Raw genomic sequence first — 13,665 nt, 5'->3', positions numbered from 1 at the left:
GGTGGCCACAGAGAGATCAGAGGGATGGGCAAGGAAGTGGAGGGAGGGGTGGGAGACGAGATGAGAGACCAATGGAGGGGGCAGGGGAGGGGGAAGGAGACTGACAGAACTGGGAAAGGAAAAGACACCGGAGAGGCCAAGCCGTGAGGGCCGCCCCCAGCCAGCAGCAAACAGGGAACAGGAGGAAGCAGGTGAAACGGGCAACGTGTGCTCCGACTCCATGTGCCCCACCTCAGCCCAGACACACGAGGGCACGTATACACACACGTGTACTTGAGCACACGTGGCCTTGGCCTTGTTTGAAAACCAGATCCAGGTCCAGGGGAGGTGAGAGGGCACCTCCCCCGCAAATCAAAGCCATGTTCTCCATCCAGCAGTAACTCCTCTGCCCTCCTCCATCCAGCAGCAGCCGGGGTCTGCTTTGCCGGGTGGGCAGAGACCCATGTTGCCAAAGCGACTACAGACCCAAACCCACGTTTGCTTAAAACCCAGCAGCTTGCAAAGCTGGGCCCTGTCACGCTGCCAGACACTAATGAGGAAATGACTTTCGCGTCAAGGGCCCTCTCCACTGAGGGGCTGTCACCCTAGGGCCGTGAGGCTGAGGGTCCCACTGCCCGCCACAGAAAGCCACCTGCACCTGTATGGAAGTCGCATCCTAGCCGGGCCACGCTAACCGGGGAGAGTTCACACAGGCCACCGGCCGGAGCAGCCCCAGGGCAGCAGCCTCAGCCTTTCCTGTCAGTTCAGCAAAAGTCCCAACTCCAACTAAGCCCGGTCATGCAGGGGGCTGGGGGAGGGACCCTCACTCAACTCCCTCCCCTTCCTCCCTCCAAGGATCAGTGGGCGTCGACATCTGTGGGACCAGGGCAGCTGAAGGGCGCTGGCTGTCACTGCCAGCGCCGCGTGTCGTCGCACCATTAGTCCCCTCCCCCTGGACCCTCAGAGCCGCACAGCCCCCAGCCCACTCCACTCTCATTCTCTAGTTACGGTTTGCAAGACATGTCCCAAACCCTCAAATCAGCTCCAACTAGATCGACAGGAGACGAGCATCCAGCTGGAAACGTGCCGCTGTCATCACACCCGCCTCCCCATCTTCTGACTGGGGACAGAGGGACAGGTGTCCGCTCCGGTCAGGGTCTCACAGGTGTAAAACGCAGGCCCAGCAGCCATCTGACCCACTGCAGGTCACAAGGAGAGGCAGCAAGGTGGGAAGAGGTGAAAAGAGACATCTACTTAAACCTTCACTCAAAGAGCTACATATCAGCCCAGGGGGGAAAAACAGTTGTGTCTTGGTTTTGAGGGGAAGAAAGAACAGCAACAAAAAAATAATGCTTTTGTTCTTTTTAAACATTGGGGCTGAAGTTCATTTTCATCACAGCAAATGAAAGACAATAACGCACCCACAAACCCTGAACTTCCATATGATTCTCTTCTACCTGCGCACACCCCACATACACACACGAAAAATCCAGACGGCTGACAGAGGACACGTCCGTGCGGCACCTGTAATTTGCCTACTGATCACCCGCCTGAGCACAGCCAGGCTGTGCAAAGAGAGAAATGACAAGACAGAGAGAGACTCGGGCAAAGCCTTTCCTGAGTTTTGCTTTTCTTCATCTGGGAGAGCCTACAAGCCAGAGTACGCAATACCGGGGGCCCCTACCCTTGGGCAGAACTGGTCTAATGACGCAGAGCCAGTCTTGCCCTTTCCCCGAGGCCAGACCCTGCCCTCGCACCCCCTGGCCACTAAGCAGCCTGGTTACTCATTTCCCCAAATCCCAGTGTGGCCAACTGGGTGCAGGAGTCCAGGGACAGGTGGTTCCTCGGACCCAGAGACACGTAACAGCAAGGTGGTCACCGTACCCCTAAGCCACGAGGGTGTTTAGGCACCGACATACGGCTGGACCACGGTGCCCACAGACAGCTGCTCTCCTAAAGGCCACACGCACTGAATATCCATTCCCAACCCCAGACACATCTGGCCAAGCTGGCCCAGAGGAGGATGCCCGAGTTGCCAGGCTCTCAGGAAGGGAGAGAAGGCTCAGGACCACGGAGGACCAGCGGAAGCTGGCAGGGCCACGAGCTGCTATTACCTTGTTGGCAGCAGCAGCAGGGGCAGGCCGGGGGGGCCTCCCTGTCATTCACCCTCTGCCTCCACTCTGGCACCTTCACCTCCAGGGGACCTTTCCCCTAGGTGTAGTGGGGGGCGGGCGGGCAGAAGGACACTGACCCCCTGAGGTGCTCGCATTCTCTGCATCCAGCCCTGCTTCTCAAAGGAAAAAGGCCAGCGAAGACAGGTGTGGAGGGATCCCCCACCTTTGGATCTAAAGCGCCAGCTTCCTATCCGAGAGGAAGCCTGAGCCAGACGCGGGGCTGCGACTCCGTCGGGCAGGGGGTCTCTGGCCGCTCCTTCACGCAACCCCAGATCTCCCCTGTCACCCCGACAGCTCCAAGGCAATCAGCTGGCAAGCTCGGACCCCCCACCCCCATCCCACGAGATCTCCCTCTGCGCGGTTTGGGGGATGGGAGGGAGAAGGGGCACCGCTGGGAAGTTTCGCGACGCAGCCAGAAGCTCCGGGACCCCGGCTGCCCGCCCTCTGGGCTTAGGGTCGCTGCCCCCGGGCGCAGCGGGCGGCAGGACCCGGCGCCCCCGCCCCGGAGTGGGACGCGGGCCGGGGACTGGGGGTGGGTGCGAAGTGGGGATCCGGGCTCGGCCGGGGTCCCGCGGCGGGCCGAGGCCACTTACGTGTGCTGCTGAGGAAAGCTGTAGGCTGAGGCGCCGGGGGCGGCGAGCAACGGGAGCAGCAGCAGCGGCGGCAGGAGCAGCGCCAGCGGGCGCGGGGGACCCGCCGCCGGGCGCCGGGCGCCGGGGCCGAGCCGGGAGCCGCGGCTGGGCCATCGGAGCGCAGTCCGCGCCGGGTCGGGCCGAGAGGCGCCGCAGGTCCGAGCCGGCACCGCCATGTTTCCATTCAAGATGCGGCGCCGCTGGGAGGGGGGGCGGCGGCGGGTTGGGTGTGTGTGGGGGGGTGACGGGCGGCGGGCGGCAATCGCCTCTCCTCGTCCTCCGCCTTCTTCGCGCCGGGCCTCCGGGGCTGCCCGAGCCGCAGCACCTCTGCGGGATGCGCGCTGCGATCTCTCCGCCGCGCCGGCTCCAAGCGCTCTGAGTGCCGGGTCCGGGACCGGCGCTCAAATAGCGGCCGCCGCCAACCTGCCGGCACCGCCCTCCCCCGTCCCCGGCCGGCCCGCCCCCGCGCGCCCCCGCCGCGGCCACGCGCCCGCCGGTGCCCGCGCGCCCCTCGTCCCCGCGCCGCCCTGAGCCGGCCCTGCTGGCCCGCGGGGCCGAGCCGAGCCCGGGCGCGCGCGTCCCGCGCCCCAGCCGCGGTCCGAGTTCCCGATGTGCGCCCTGCCGCACGCCTCAGATTGCGATGCTCCTCGCCGCCGCACTCGTGGGAAGAGTCCCCTGCAGGCGCGTGTGTGACCCTTCTGGGGGCTCGACCTTCAACAGGCTTAAGGCCTGGAGTCACAGGTTTAATGGTGGAATGGCAGGCTTCAGCAGAGACCGCTGTAGAAGGCAGAGGAGCTGAACTCACACGGCCAGGGGCTCCAACTACCTTCAAGAGTCCCCTTGGCGGGGATTGGGTGCCGAGGTCCTGAGAGAAAGAAAAAATCCTGAATGGAAACCAGGTCCTGTTATGTGGGGCTGGGAATGGCAAGATACAGCCCTATGCAGCCGTTCATTTCACTTCCCTGGGCTAAATGGGCACTGTGAGCAGGACAGCCCCAAGTCCCAGCCCCCAAGGCTTACACAGCCTCTATTTAAACTTCTCCAGTGCCAGTAAGCTCACCCCTGCACAGTCCAATCACTTCTGTCCTGGAGGCTCCTGGCTCTTCCCTGCTGCTGGGAGAAGGCTGGGCTGGTGTCAGTCCTGACTCTGCAGCTTGCCAGCCTCTCAGAGCCTCAGTCTCTTCCCTTCTGAAGGCTTGTGTGAGTGCCCAACCCCACCTCCAGGATGACGTGAGAGTGGGAATGAGTTACTTGGTAAACTGAAACACTCGTGATTGGGAGAGAGCATCCCTGAGATTCCTCTGAAGTTGCCCTGGGACCCTGCTCTGCCCTTGGCACAGACAGACAGGATGAAAGAATGCTCCCTGCCAGCCGGGAACAGAGCAAGACCCCCTAAGCAGTAACTGCCCACTGATTCTGTGCCTAGTATTAGGACTGCAGGCCAGTAACCACCTGAGCAAGAGCCCCTACTTTATCGTAGCTGAGTGAGTCGAGTCTCCCATCACCTACTTACTAGTCAGCCTAAAGAGGATTTGTAGTTGAGGGGGAAGAGTGGTAACGCCTGAATTGAAAAAGGCAGAGCTTCCCCTCTCACCCCGAGAGCAGCAAGCAAATAGGGCTCAGGATGACCTTCATGTGTGTGTGTGAGTTGCTCAGTCGTGTCCAACTCTTTGCAACCCCATGGACTGTAGCTCGCCAGGCTCCTCTGTCCATGGAATTCTCCAGGTAAGAATACTGGAGTGGGTAGCCATTCCCTTCTCCAGGGAATCTTCCCAACCCAGGGATCAAACCCGGGTCTCCTGCATTGCAGACAGATTCTTTACAGTGTGAGCCACTAGGGAAGCCCATAACCCTAACCCTAACCCAGGACAATCTTTACTTGGCTCCTTGTTCCTGTCTGGGCTCCCCCACCCCTGCCTACCCTCACAAGCTGGGGAGACAGTTTTGGAGTATCCTCTTCCCTGACTTGTGTGAGTCTTCAAGGGCCAGACTGGGGCTTGCCATAGGTCCCAAACATGTTACCAAAGGAAGGTGGTACACTGAGCCTCAAACTGCTGATAGGCCCAGAGGCTGGGGAACAGGAAGGATATAGTGGACTCTGGGAGGCCAAGCCAGGCCAGTTCTATGGAGGACAAGCCAGACATCTGATTGTACCAGACATCCCCACCCCAACCTCTGGGCAGGGCAGTCCTTTCTGCTGGACAGATGGTGGGGTGAGGAGGGCTGTGCCTCACAGAAGAGTCAAGGAGATTGAGCTAACCTAACCAGCCCGCTCCCAGCCCCTCCTACTGATAGCTGTCTCTAGCATCTCTATCTCCCCCATACCTAGGGAAGGGCTGGCCCGTGGTATCCTCTCCCATTTGTTTGCTGGATAAATGCCTGGATCTTGGCCCCAGGGAACTGGCACAAAAGGCATCACCTCTCCTAGTGATCACCTCTCCTGAGTGCCCTCTGGGGTTAGGTGGGCCCTTCCTAAAGCCAGCTCTGCAGGGGCAGAGTGAGAAATGTCGGGGACAGCGTCCCTGCCCTTTGACACCAGGATGGCAGCACTATCCCCAAAGAGTACCCAGGTCTTCAGGTACCTGTGCACAGGCTGGGGGTAGCCAGTGGGCACTGGTAGTTGGGCATTTCAGTTCCAGCCTCCACAGATGTGCCCCTAATTGAGGCCGCTGGTGCTGAGGGAAAGGCGGGAGATTTTGGTTGACAGGCCGTTAAAGGAAGACAAATAAGGAGGGAAGGTAATTAAGAGCAAACGGGTAGTAAGAGTTTCCACACTCCAACTTCTGAGGCTCACAACATCCTCAGTCTCCTGGTGGCTGCCTTCAGCCACAGGTTAAGATCATGGGAAGAAAAATCAAGGCTTTGCAGGGAACAGGGGGACCTCTGGGGCAGGAACATTGGCGGATTTGGCAGCAAAAGCCTGGGGCTACCCATTGGGCCAGAGGTGCCTGTGCTGAAAGATGGGGGGTAGCAGGGACAAGTGAAGCTGTAGCCAGCAGACAGTGGCAGGGGGCCTGGCAGGTGCTGGTTCTACACGTGGGCCGAGGGGGAAGTCGGCTTAGCAGCCCATAGGAGATTGAGAGGTCTTTATGGAAAACCTACTGTATGGTGCTGGAGAAGACTCTTGAGAGTCCCTTGGACTGCAAAGAGATGAAACCAGACAATCCTAGAAGAAATAAACCCTGAATATTCATTGGAAGGACGGAGGCTGAAGCTGAAGCTCCAATAATTTGGCCACATGATACAAAGAGCATCATCAAGCCGACTCACTGGAAAAGACTCTGACACTGGGAAGGATTGAAGGTAGAAGGAGAAGGGGATGACAGAGGACAAGATGGTTGGATGGCATCACTGACTCAGTGGACTCAATGGCATCACTTGCTCGATGAGTTTGAGCAAGCTCCGGAAGATGGTGAAGCACAGGGGAAGCTTCACCATGCTACAGTCCATGGGGCTGCAAAGAGTCGGACACAACTGAGAGACTGAACTGGACTGAACTATGTTGCAAGCAAGTCCTGAGGGACGTGGAAGCCTGTCAGGAATGTCCGGGACACCTGGGGCAGCAAGATTCCCCATTTCAACCTGCCTACCTTCAGCCTCCCTCCCATCATCCTTTTGCGGCTCCATAAGCTGGTGGGTTGGAGGGCTCTTGGCTTTCTTAGAGTTTTATCCCTGGAGTTCCTTCTGCCTGAAACACTCTCTCTCATCTTCACCACTTGAACCCAGAATGTTTAGGAACCCATCAATACCACTTAACGCCAGGAAGCCTTCCTGGACCTCCCCTTAACTAGACAGGTTTCCCCACCCCAGTCCCCACTCTCCTTTCCCCTCCCCTTGCCACACAAACATGCAGCAACTTCTGCGTTGGGTTCAGAAAAACACCTGCACCCAAGCTAGGACCCAAGTCTCCCTTGTCCCTGTCACCCTCCTAGGGCCCCACACAGAGCCTGACCACTGGGAGGGCATTGGAGGTGTTGACATAAGGACTGTCTTTTTTTCTGACTGCACAGCATGTGTGATCTTAGCTCCCCAACCAGGGATTGAACCTGCACCCCCTGCATTGGAAGTGCAGTCTTAACCACTGGGATGCCAGGGAAGTCTCGGCATAAGGACAACTTTTGAGTGGCATATCCAGGGGCCTGGGGCTATAGCCAGGAAGAGTGGTCTGGCATGGGCATAAGGAGTGTCAGCTTTGGCATCCGGTGTTGCAAATCATATAGGGAAGTTCCTGTGCGTCTCTGACAACTTTATTTCTTTATCCATACAATGGGTGATATGATACCCACCTGGCCGGGATGGTCTAAAGACTCAAAGCATGTATAACACCCTAAGGGCAGAACTTGGTACTTAGCAAGGGCTTAATGAAGGCAAACCACAGAGAGACTCAGGCAACCCTGAGAAGGGTAGGTCCTAAATGCTGACAGGCAGGAAGACTTCTTGGAAAAGGAGGAGGGATTCCAAGTTGACCTTGCAAGATGAACAGGGTCTTGAATACTAGGGTGGGAAGGACCTGTCCTCCTGAGCCCCATTGACCCAGCTGTGCCTCCACTTGAATCAGTGGAGGTGGCCCTGGCCTTGGCAAGTGTCCTTCTGTGATAGGACGCCATCCCCACCTCCTCGAGCCCCATCGATGTGCTTGTTCTCTTCCCTCTTTGGGCTGCACTCAGTGGTTCCCAAGGGCTCCCAGCCAGGACACACTCAGGTATGGGCTGCCTGCCAGTGCTCACACCTGCAGGCTTCTATAGCTCATCCACTAATTCCTTGGGGACATTCAGAGACATGATGTTTCCACTAAATGCCCCTGCCTGAGCATGGTCTGCACAGCGTGGCTGCTGGATGCAAGCAGAAGGGGAACCCCACTTTCGAACCATCAAGGACTTCCCTGGAAATCTATTGGTTAAGAATCCACTTGCCAATGCAGGGGACACAGGTTTGATCCGTGGTTCAAGAAGATTCCATGTGCCACTGGATATCTAAGCCCGCACGCTGCAACTGCTGAAGTCCATGCTCTAGAGCCCGTGCTCGGCAACAAGACAAGCCACCACAATGGGAAGCCCGCACACCTCAACTAGAAAGTAGCACCCACTCGACGCAGCTAGAGAAAGCCCGCAGGCAGCAATGAAGACCCAGTGCAGCCCAACGTAAAAATCAATTAATTTTTTTAAAACATTTGTCAAATGCTTAAAAAAAAAAAAGCCATCCAGTATCCTCACACCATTGACCTACTGGCAGCTTAGTGCCATATATTGTGATAAATTGAGGGGGCTGGTGTTTAATGCTTTCAGGCAGTGTAGGCCATCACCACCTGCACACCAAAGTTAGACCAAGTTCCGGACTGTTGGAGCCTATAGGATCCTCTGTCAGAGAGAAGGGGAAACTGAGGCCCAGAGAGGGGAGGAGACTTGCCCCTGGACACCCAGTGGTCAGTGCAGATCAGGACATGGAGCTCTGAGTCTGGGAAACCAGGTAGATGGAAGAGGCTCTATCTATCCTCGGCCCCTGGGACCTCCCTGACTTAATGGAGGAATATGGTACATGGGAAAAATACAGTTAATACCTCAAGCCAGGCATAACTGTGTCATGTGGGTGAAACAGAGAATGTGGTCACTCTGTTATGAGGCCTTGGTGGTCAGGAAACCCTTGCCAGAGGAAGGGGCCTTGAAACTGGCACGGAAGGACAGGGTGGGAAGGATGGATGAATGGCTGGAGGTAGGGGAAAGGGCGGCCCTAGCAGAGAGTCTGAGCAAACACCTGAGGCAGGACTGGGCTGAATTTGTGCAGGGACCAATGGGGAGGCTGCCTGCTGGGGCCCCAGCTTCTTCCTCACTGCACCTCTTCACTAATGGGGAGGGAAGAACACAGCACCCACCCCTGGGCGGGGAGTTCCTCAAAGAGGCAGGGAAACGATGGCATGGCTGCATGGGCAGCCTGGGGCCAGGCTAGCTCAGAGGTGACGATGAGCCAGGATATCAAGAAGCCTTTAACCCCTGCATCCAGGATGCAGGACCCTGGGTGGCCTCACCCTTGGAGAAGGACCACTGGTTGAGTAAAGGGAAACACAGTGTCACCTGCCCAGACTTGGCTGCCTTTGCAAAACTTCAGTCCTCTCAGCTCAGGCACGAGTACCGAGCTGGGGATGGGGACAGGGTGAGCACCTGCTCCTACCAGCAGCATTTGTCTTGATGGTCTGCATCCCCACCAGCAGCTGCCATGGACAGTCTGGAGTTTTCCTCAGAGAGCTGTGGTCTACCTGCCCATTTTACAGATGAGGAAACTGAGGCTGAGGGAAGGACAGGGCTTGTCCCAGGGTTACAGTGAGCAAAGAGACTCAGGCCCAGACTAAATTCGAGACTTGGTCCTCTGTGTCTGCTCCTAGGCACTGGGGCCCTCAGAGTCCTCAGAACCCCTGGTGGGAGGACCCCTGACCTGAACATCTTCCCCGGGGGAATGAGGGGCCCCTCAGCGCCACCCCTGTGTCCTCTATGGCAGGGTATATGTGGCACAGAGGCCAGATGCTGGGTTCGCCCCCCTCCCTGGAGGCCCTCATCCCGCTGTGGCAAGAGAAAATGAGGACAAATAAAAGAGAGAAATTCTCCCCTCGGAAGAGCATTAGATGTCTGAACGACTTCCAAATAAATAAAAGTCTCCTCGGAGCCCCCGGCCAGCACTGACAGCAGCTCTAACTCTCCACAAGACGTGTTTTTCTGCCTCCAGGTGGGAGTGAAGAGCGTCAACGGTGGGCGAAGTCAGGCTCTGAGGAGGCGGCCTTCCATCACCGCCTAACGCCCCATCAGCGCCTTGGCGGAATGGCCACGGCAAATTGCCTTCTCTGATAGCCGCCCCTCCAGGCCCTCGGAGAGCAGAGACAAGCCGGCGCTGGCCTCCCTCACCGGGGCGGGGAAAGAGCCTCCTGGTCAGTTTGTCCCTGCGCATTGCCAGGATCAAGTTGACTGTAATTCTGCGAACCACCTGTCCCTAACCTGCTTGTTTTGCAAATGAGGAAACTGAGGCACAGGGGGCTTTGGAGACCTGGTGAATGAAACCAGCAAGCCAGGGAGGTGTCTCCGAATGAATTAGGAATTAGCTCTGCTCAATGCAAAAGTGGAGCAAGAAATATTTCCTGAGAGGGGGTGCTCCGAGGGAGGTCCTTACTGCACACCATCCATCTCCCCCTCCGCAACCGTACAAGTTGGGTGAAGTGGCAGGAGAGATCAAGGCTAGACCGCAAGAAGCACTTCCCCAAGCAATCGGCTAGGGAAACACCCAGAGGAAAGTCTTCAAATCTTCCGCTTCTTCTGCTGAAAGCATCTCTTGGCTGTTGCCCACCAACCCTTTTGAGGATTAGCCTCTGCTCAGTGGTTGAGGGGAGGACAGGACCTGGTTCCACCATCACTTAATTTAACTGATGGCTGCTGTTCCTGTGAGGGGCAGTTAGCACTTCATTTGTTGAGCCTGGAAGACAGATGAGGCTGTGTTCTTCGATTATTGAAAGAAGTTGACGTTGTGGGAGGTGGCGGCAGGGCCAGCCAGTAAGGAGCGACATGTGGTGAGAGGTGAGATGGCCCAGAGGCTGCCCCGCCCCATTTCATGAGGTCCCTGCCTTCTCAGGGGCGATGCCAGCACTCGGACCCTCCCCTTGAGAGTTCCTCAGACACCAAACAGGGAGGAGAAGGGAGGTCTTCTGCCGAGAACCAGTCTAGCTTTCCTCATTAGTGCAGGTTATGGGTGCTTTGGGCTTCCCTGGTGGCTCAGCAGTAAAGAACCCGCCTGCCAGAGCAGAAGATACAGGTTCGATACCTGGGTGGAGACGATCCCCTGGAGAAGGAAATAGCAACCCACTCCAGTATTCTTGCCTGGGCAATCCCATGGACAGAGGAGACTGGTACACTACAGTCCATGGGGTTGCAAAGGACAGGACACGAGTTAGCAACCAAACAGCGACAATGGGTCCTTCCACTCCCCGAATCAGGGCTCCATTGCAGCCCTTGCCACTCTTCCTGGGTCAGGGCCTTTGCGATCTCATCTCTGGGCCTGAGGTGAGGCAGGGACCAAGGAGGAAGGAGGCATGGACTCCTTCCCCACTGGTTGGAGTGGCCTGAAGATGGAGATCCTGGAGGATCCCCTCTGAGCCTGGAAACGTCATCCCGGAGGCCAGACTATTAGCTTCAAACACAATCCCAGTGTTCTTCTGATTCAACAACTACCCAGGCCCTGGGGGAGAAGGGTATTTTCCAGCCCAGTTCCCTATGAAATCTTCCCTGGCACTGACCAAGGGGGAATATGGGAGCCACTAAGATCTGCAGAGGAAGGTCATGCTGGATTGGAGGCTACTTTACTGCCTGGGGGGTGCGGGGGAAGCCAGAGACACTCAAGACAGATGGGCCCAGACTTGGGAGGAGCCAGGCCGAGAGCTCCAGTCCCTCAGGCCGCACAAAGGGGCAAAGCAGACAGGACTGGGTGGGGGCATGCTCCTACCTGCTCCTCCATCACCCCTACCTGCACGAAGTAGCACCAGGCCAGGCAAATGAAGGGAGCATCTGGTCTCGATGGAAGGTACAGCCTGTGAGGTGCAGCATGAAACAGGGGCTGGTCTAGGAATTGGTGGACAAGTAGAGCAGAGGCTGACCTGAGACCACTGTACTCTAGGTGGGCTAGCTAAGAGAGAGACATTGCTACCCAGAAGGTGTGGGGTGGGGACAGAGAGGTTGTTTAGGGAACAAGTGCTATGGGTGACCATGGCTTGCAAGACTTCTGGCTCCCTTCCCAACTGGACCCGGGGTCTAGGCAGGTATGAGGCACCCTGGATGTCCTAGAGATAATCAGGCCCCAGAATCTCTTTCAAAGAACAGCAGGACGTCTGTAGAGCCCTCACTCTCTTTTATATATGGGCAAACTGAGCCTCAGCAATGCTCTGGGCTGGGCCTAGTGAATAGTGACATCTCTAAGACGAGAACCCAAGGCCTTTGGGTCCTGGCTTGGGGCCATTCATGGTCAGAGCTGGCCCATGTTCCTATCTCCACTTGCTGATGAGGGGCCAGTATGGTGGTCGGCATAGCAAGGGAGATACTAGGACACATACAGGCAGCAGAGAGCCCCTCAGGGGCCTAGAGACAGACCCTGGAGGTCAGAAAATCCCTAAGTCAGAGCCAAGCCCTCTTCCTGCAGAGGGAGGCTACAGAGAGCTTTGCTGGGCCCCAGGCAGACAGAAGAGGATGCTGGGGAAGCTGCACCCGGGGGGCCAGTGAGAGTCCAGAGGAGGGTGAAGAGGCTTCTGCCTGATCATCTTCCCACCAGCTGGAAGGCCTCTCCCCTACACCTACTGCTGCGGCCTCCCTGAGCCCAACCTGGCAGCGCCAGAGCACCATCTTGCTGAGGTCTTAATTTCTAAACGAGTGAGGAGGAGCTTTGGAGAGGCAGAGGCGGATGGAGAGACTCGCTGAGAGAGACAGAGAGAGACCTCGGGAAGGATCAGGATGTGGACTCAGCAATTTGCAACAAGCCACTTAGGTCTTGCCTGAAAACCCAAGCCAGCTGTCATCGGGTGGCTGGGAGCAGGCCATAGACAGGAAACACTGGTGATGAGTCAGGCCTGGGACAGGGCTGGGGGATGGTGCTTATATCTGGGGAACGGGTCGGGGGAGTAGGGTGGGGGGCAGGAAGGGAGCGGGAGGTATGTCAGGCATGCTCAGGGCCCTCGGAAGAGAGGACATTATCAAGTGCTGACTAAATAATGATAATGACTAAATGACTATGTAATAATATATCACCTCCATCATGCTGGGGTCTGGATGGGAGTCATATGACCCCTGCCAGTCCTGCAGGTGTGAGATGGGAGTGAGATGGAGCCTGCCCTCACACCTCCATACAACTCCCTCTCAGGTTCCTCTGCCAGCCATATGTCTCTGCTGGGACTGAAGATTCCCCATAAGCCCAACCACTCACTGCCCCCCACCCCATACACACACCATAGCGATTCTGCTAGAAACTCCAGGGTGATGCTGCCCGTTCTGGCTGACCTCAGAATCCTGGCCTTGCTGCTCTTCTAGACAGCTGGACATGTCTAGAATCTCCTCACCCAGGTTCTGCCAACCCCCTAACTCTCTAGACGTGCTTTGACCTCATGGACAGTCTTGCAGCAGCTTCCTGCAAAATAGGCCCTGAGAGAGCTCCAACCACCTCCTACCCACTGGAGTCCCCCTACTCCCAGCATTCCCTGGAGACTAAGAACCTTATGTTTACTATACAGAGGAAAAGGACTTACCCAGGTCATTGTGGCTTTCCTGTGATTTCCAAAAGAGACTGCTTGATGTTTCCTCCAGAAAGTGAATGAGAATCATAGCCCCTGTCACTGATCCTTCCCCCACTCAGCTTCTTCTCCACTACACAACAGGCACGGAGCCTAATTTTCATAGTAGCCTTCCAAGAAGACAGCATTATGCCCCCTGAGTGGATGAGAAAACTGAGGCTCTCGTGGTTCCGAGTGAATTGTTCCATCTGCCTGGGAAGCGGTGAAGATGAGATCTGACTCCCAGTCCAGCTCCTCCTGGGTTGAGGCATGAGCAACACATTGTAATCTTTAAAAAAAGCTTTTTTAATAAGTCCATCTTATCTCAGTACGCAAAGCTATGCACAAGGCATGCAAAGAAGCACTTCCCGCCCACTCCCAGGGTGACAGTGCAGTCTTTGGGTTTGATCACCATCTAAAAGGCCTCCTCTCTTTTGCTTGTACTGAATCTCTTTGCTCTGCCAGCCCTGCCCAAGGTATCTCCAGGCAGAGCTTAGCAGAAAACACTTGGGGATCTGTTCCCACACAGCCCATGAGCAGACCTCGGATCCTGTGGATCAGGCGGGCCCCCTGCCTCATGAGGGCTTCCCAGGTG

At 56.8% G+C, this 13,665-nt stretch overlaps 1 protein-coding gene across 2 annotated transcripts in view; it reads right to left on the bottom strand.

Moving 5' to 3' along the window:
• Positions 1 to 3,141, bottom strand: part of CACNA2D2 (calcium voltage-gated channel auxiliary subunit alpha2delta 2) — a 140,301-nt gene extending 137,160 nt beyond the window's left edge. For both annotated transcript variants that reach the window (XM_024983269.2, XM_024983270.2), the window contains exon 1: positions 2,747 to 3,141. In XM_024983269.2, coding sequence (XP_024839037.1) covers positions 2,747 to 2,961 — 215 coding nt within the window. In that variant the 5' untranslated portion in view covers positions 2,962 to 3,141. The remainder of the gene's footprint in view (positions 1 to 2,746) is intronic.
• Between the last annotated feature and the right edge of the window lie 10,524 nt (positions 3,142 to 13,665).

Source organism: Bos taurus, chromosome 22 (assembly GCF_002263795.3).
Source record: "Bos taurus isolate L1 Dominette 01449 registration number 42190680 breed Hereford chromosome 22, ARS-UCD2.0, whole genome shotgun sequence".
Classification (NCBI taxonomy): Eukaryota; Metazoa; Chordata; class Mammalia; order Artiodactyla; family Bovidae; genus Bos; species Bos taurus.
The sequence above is the reverse complement of the archived record's forward strand: the minus strand, read 5'-3'. Positions and strand labels throughout refer to the sequence as shown.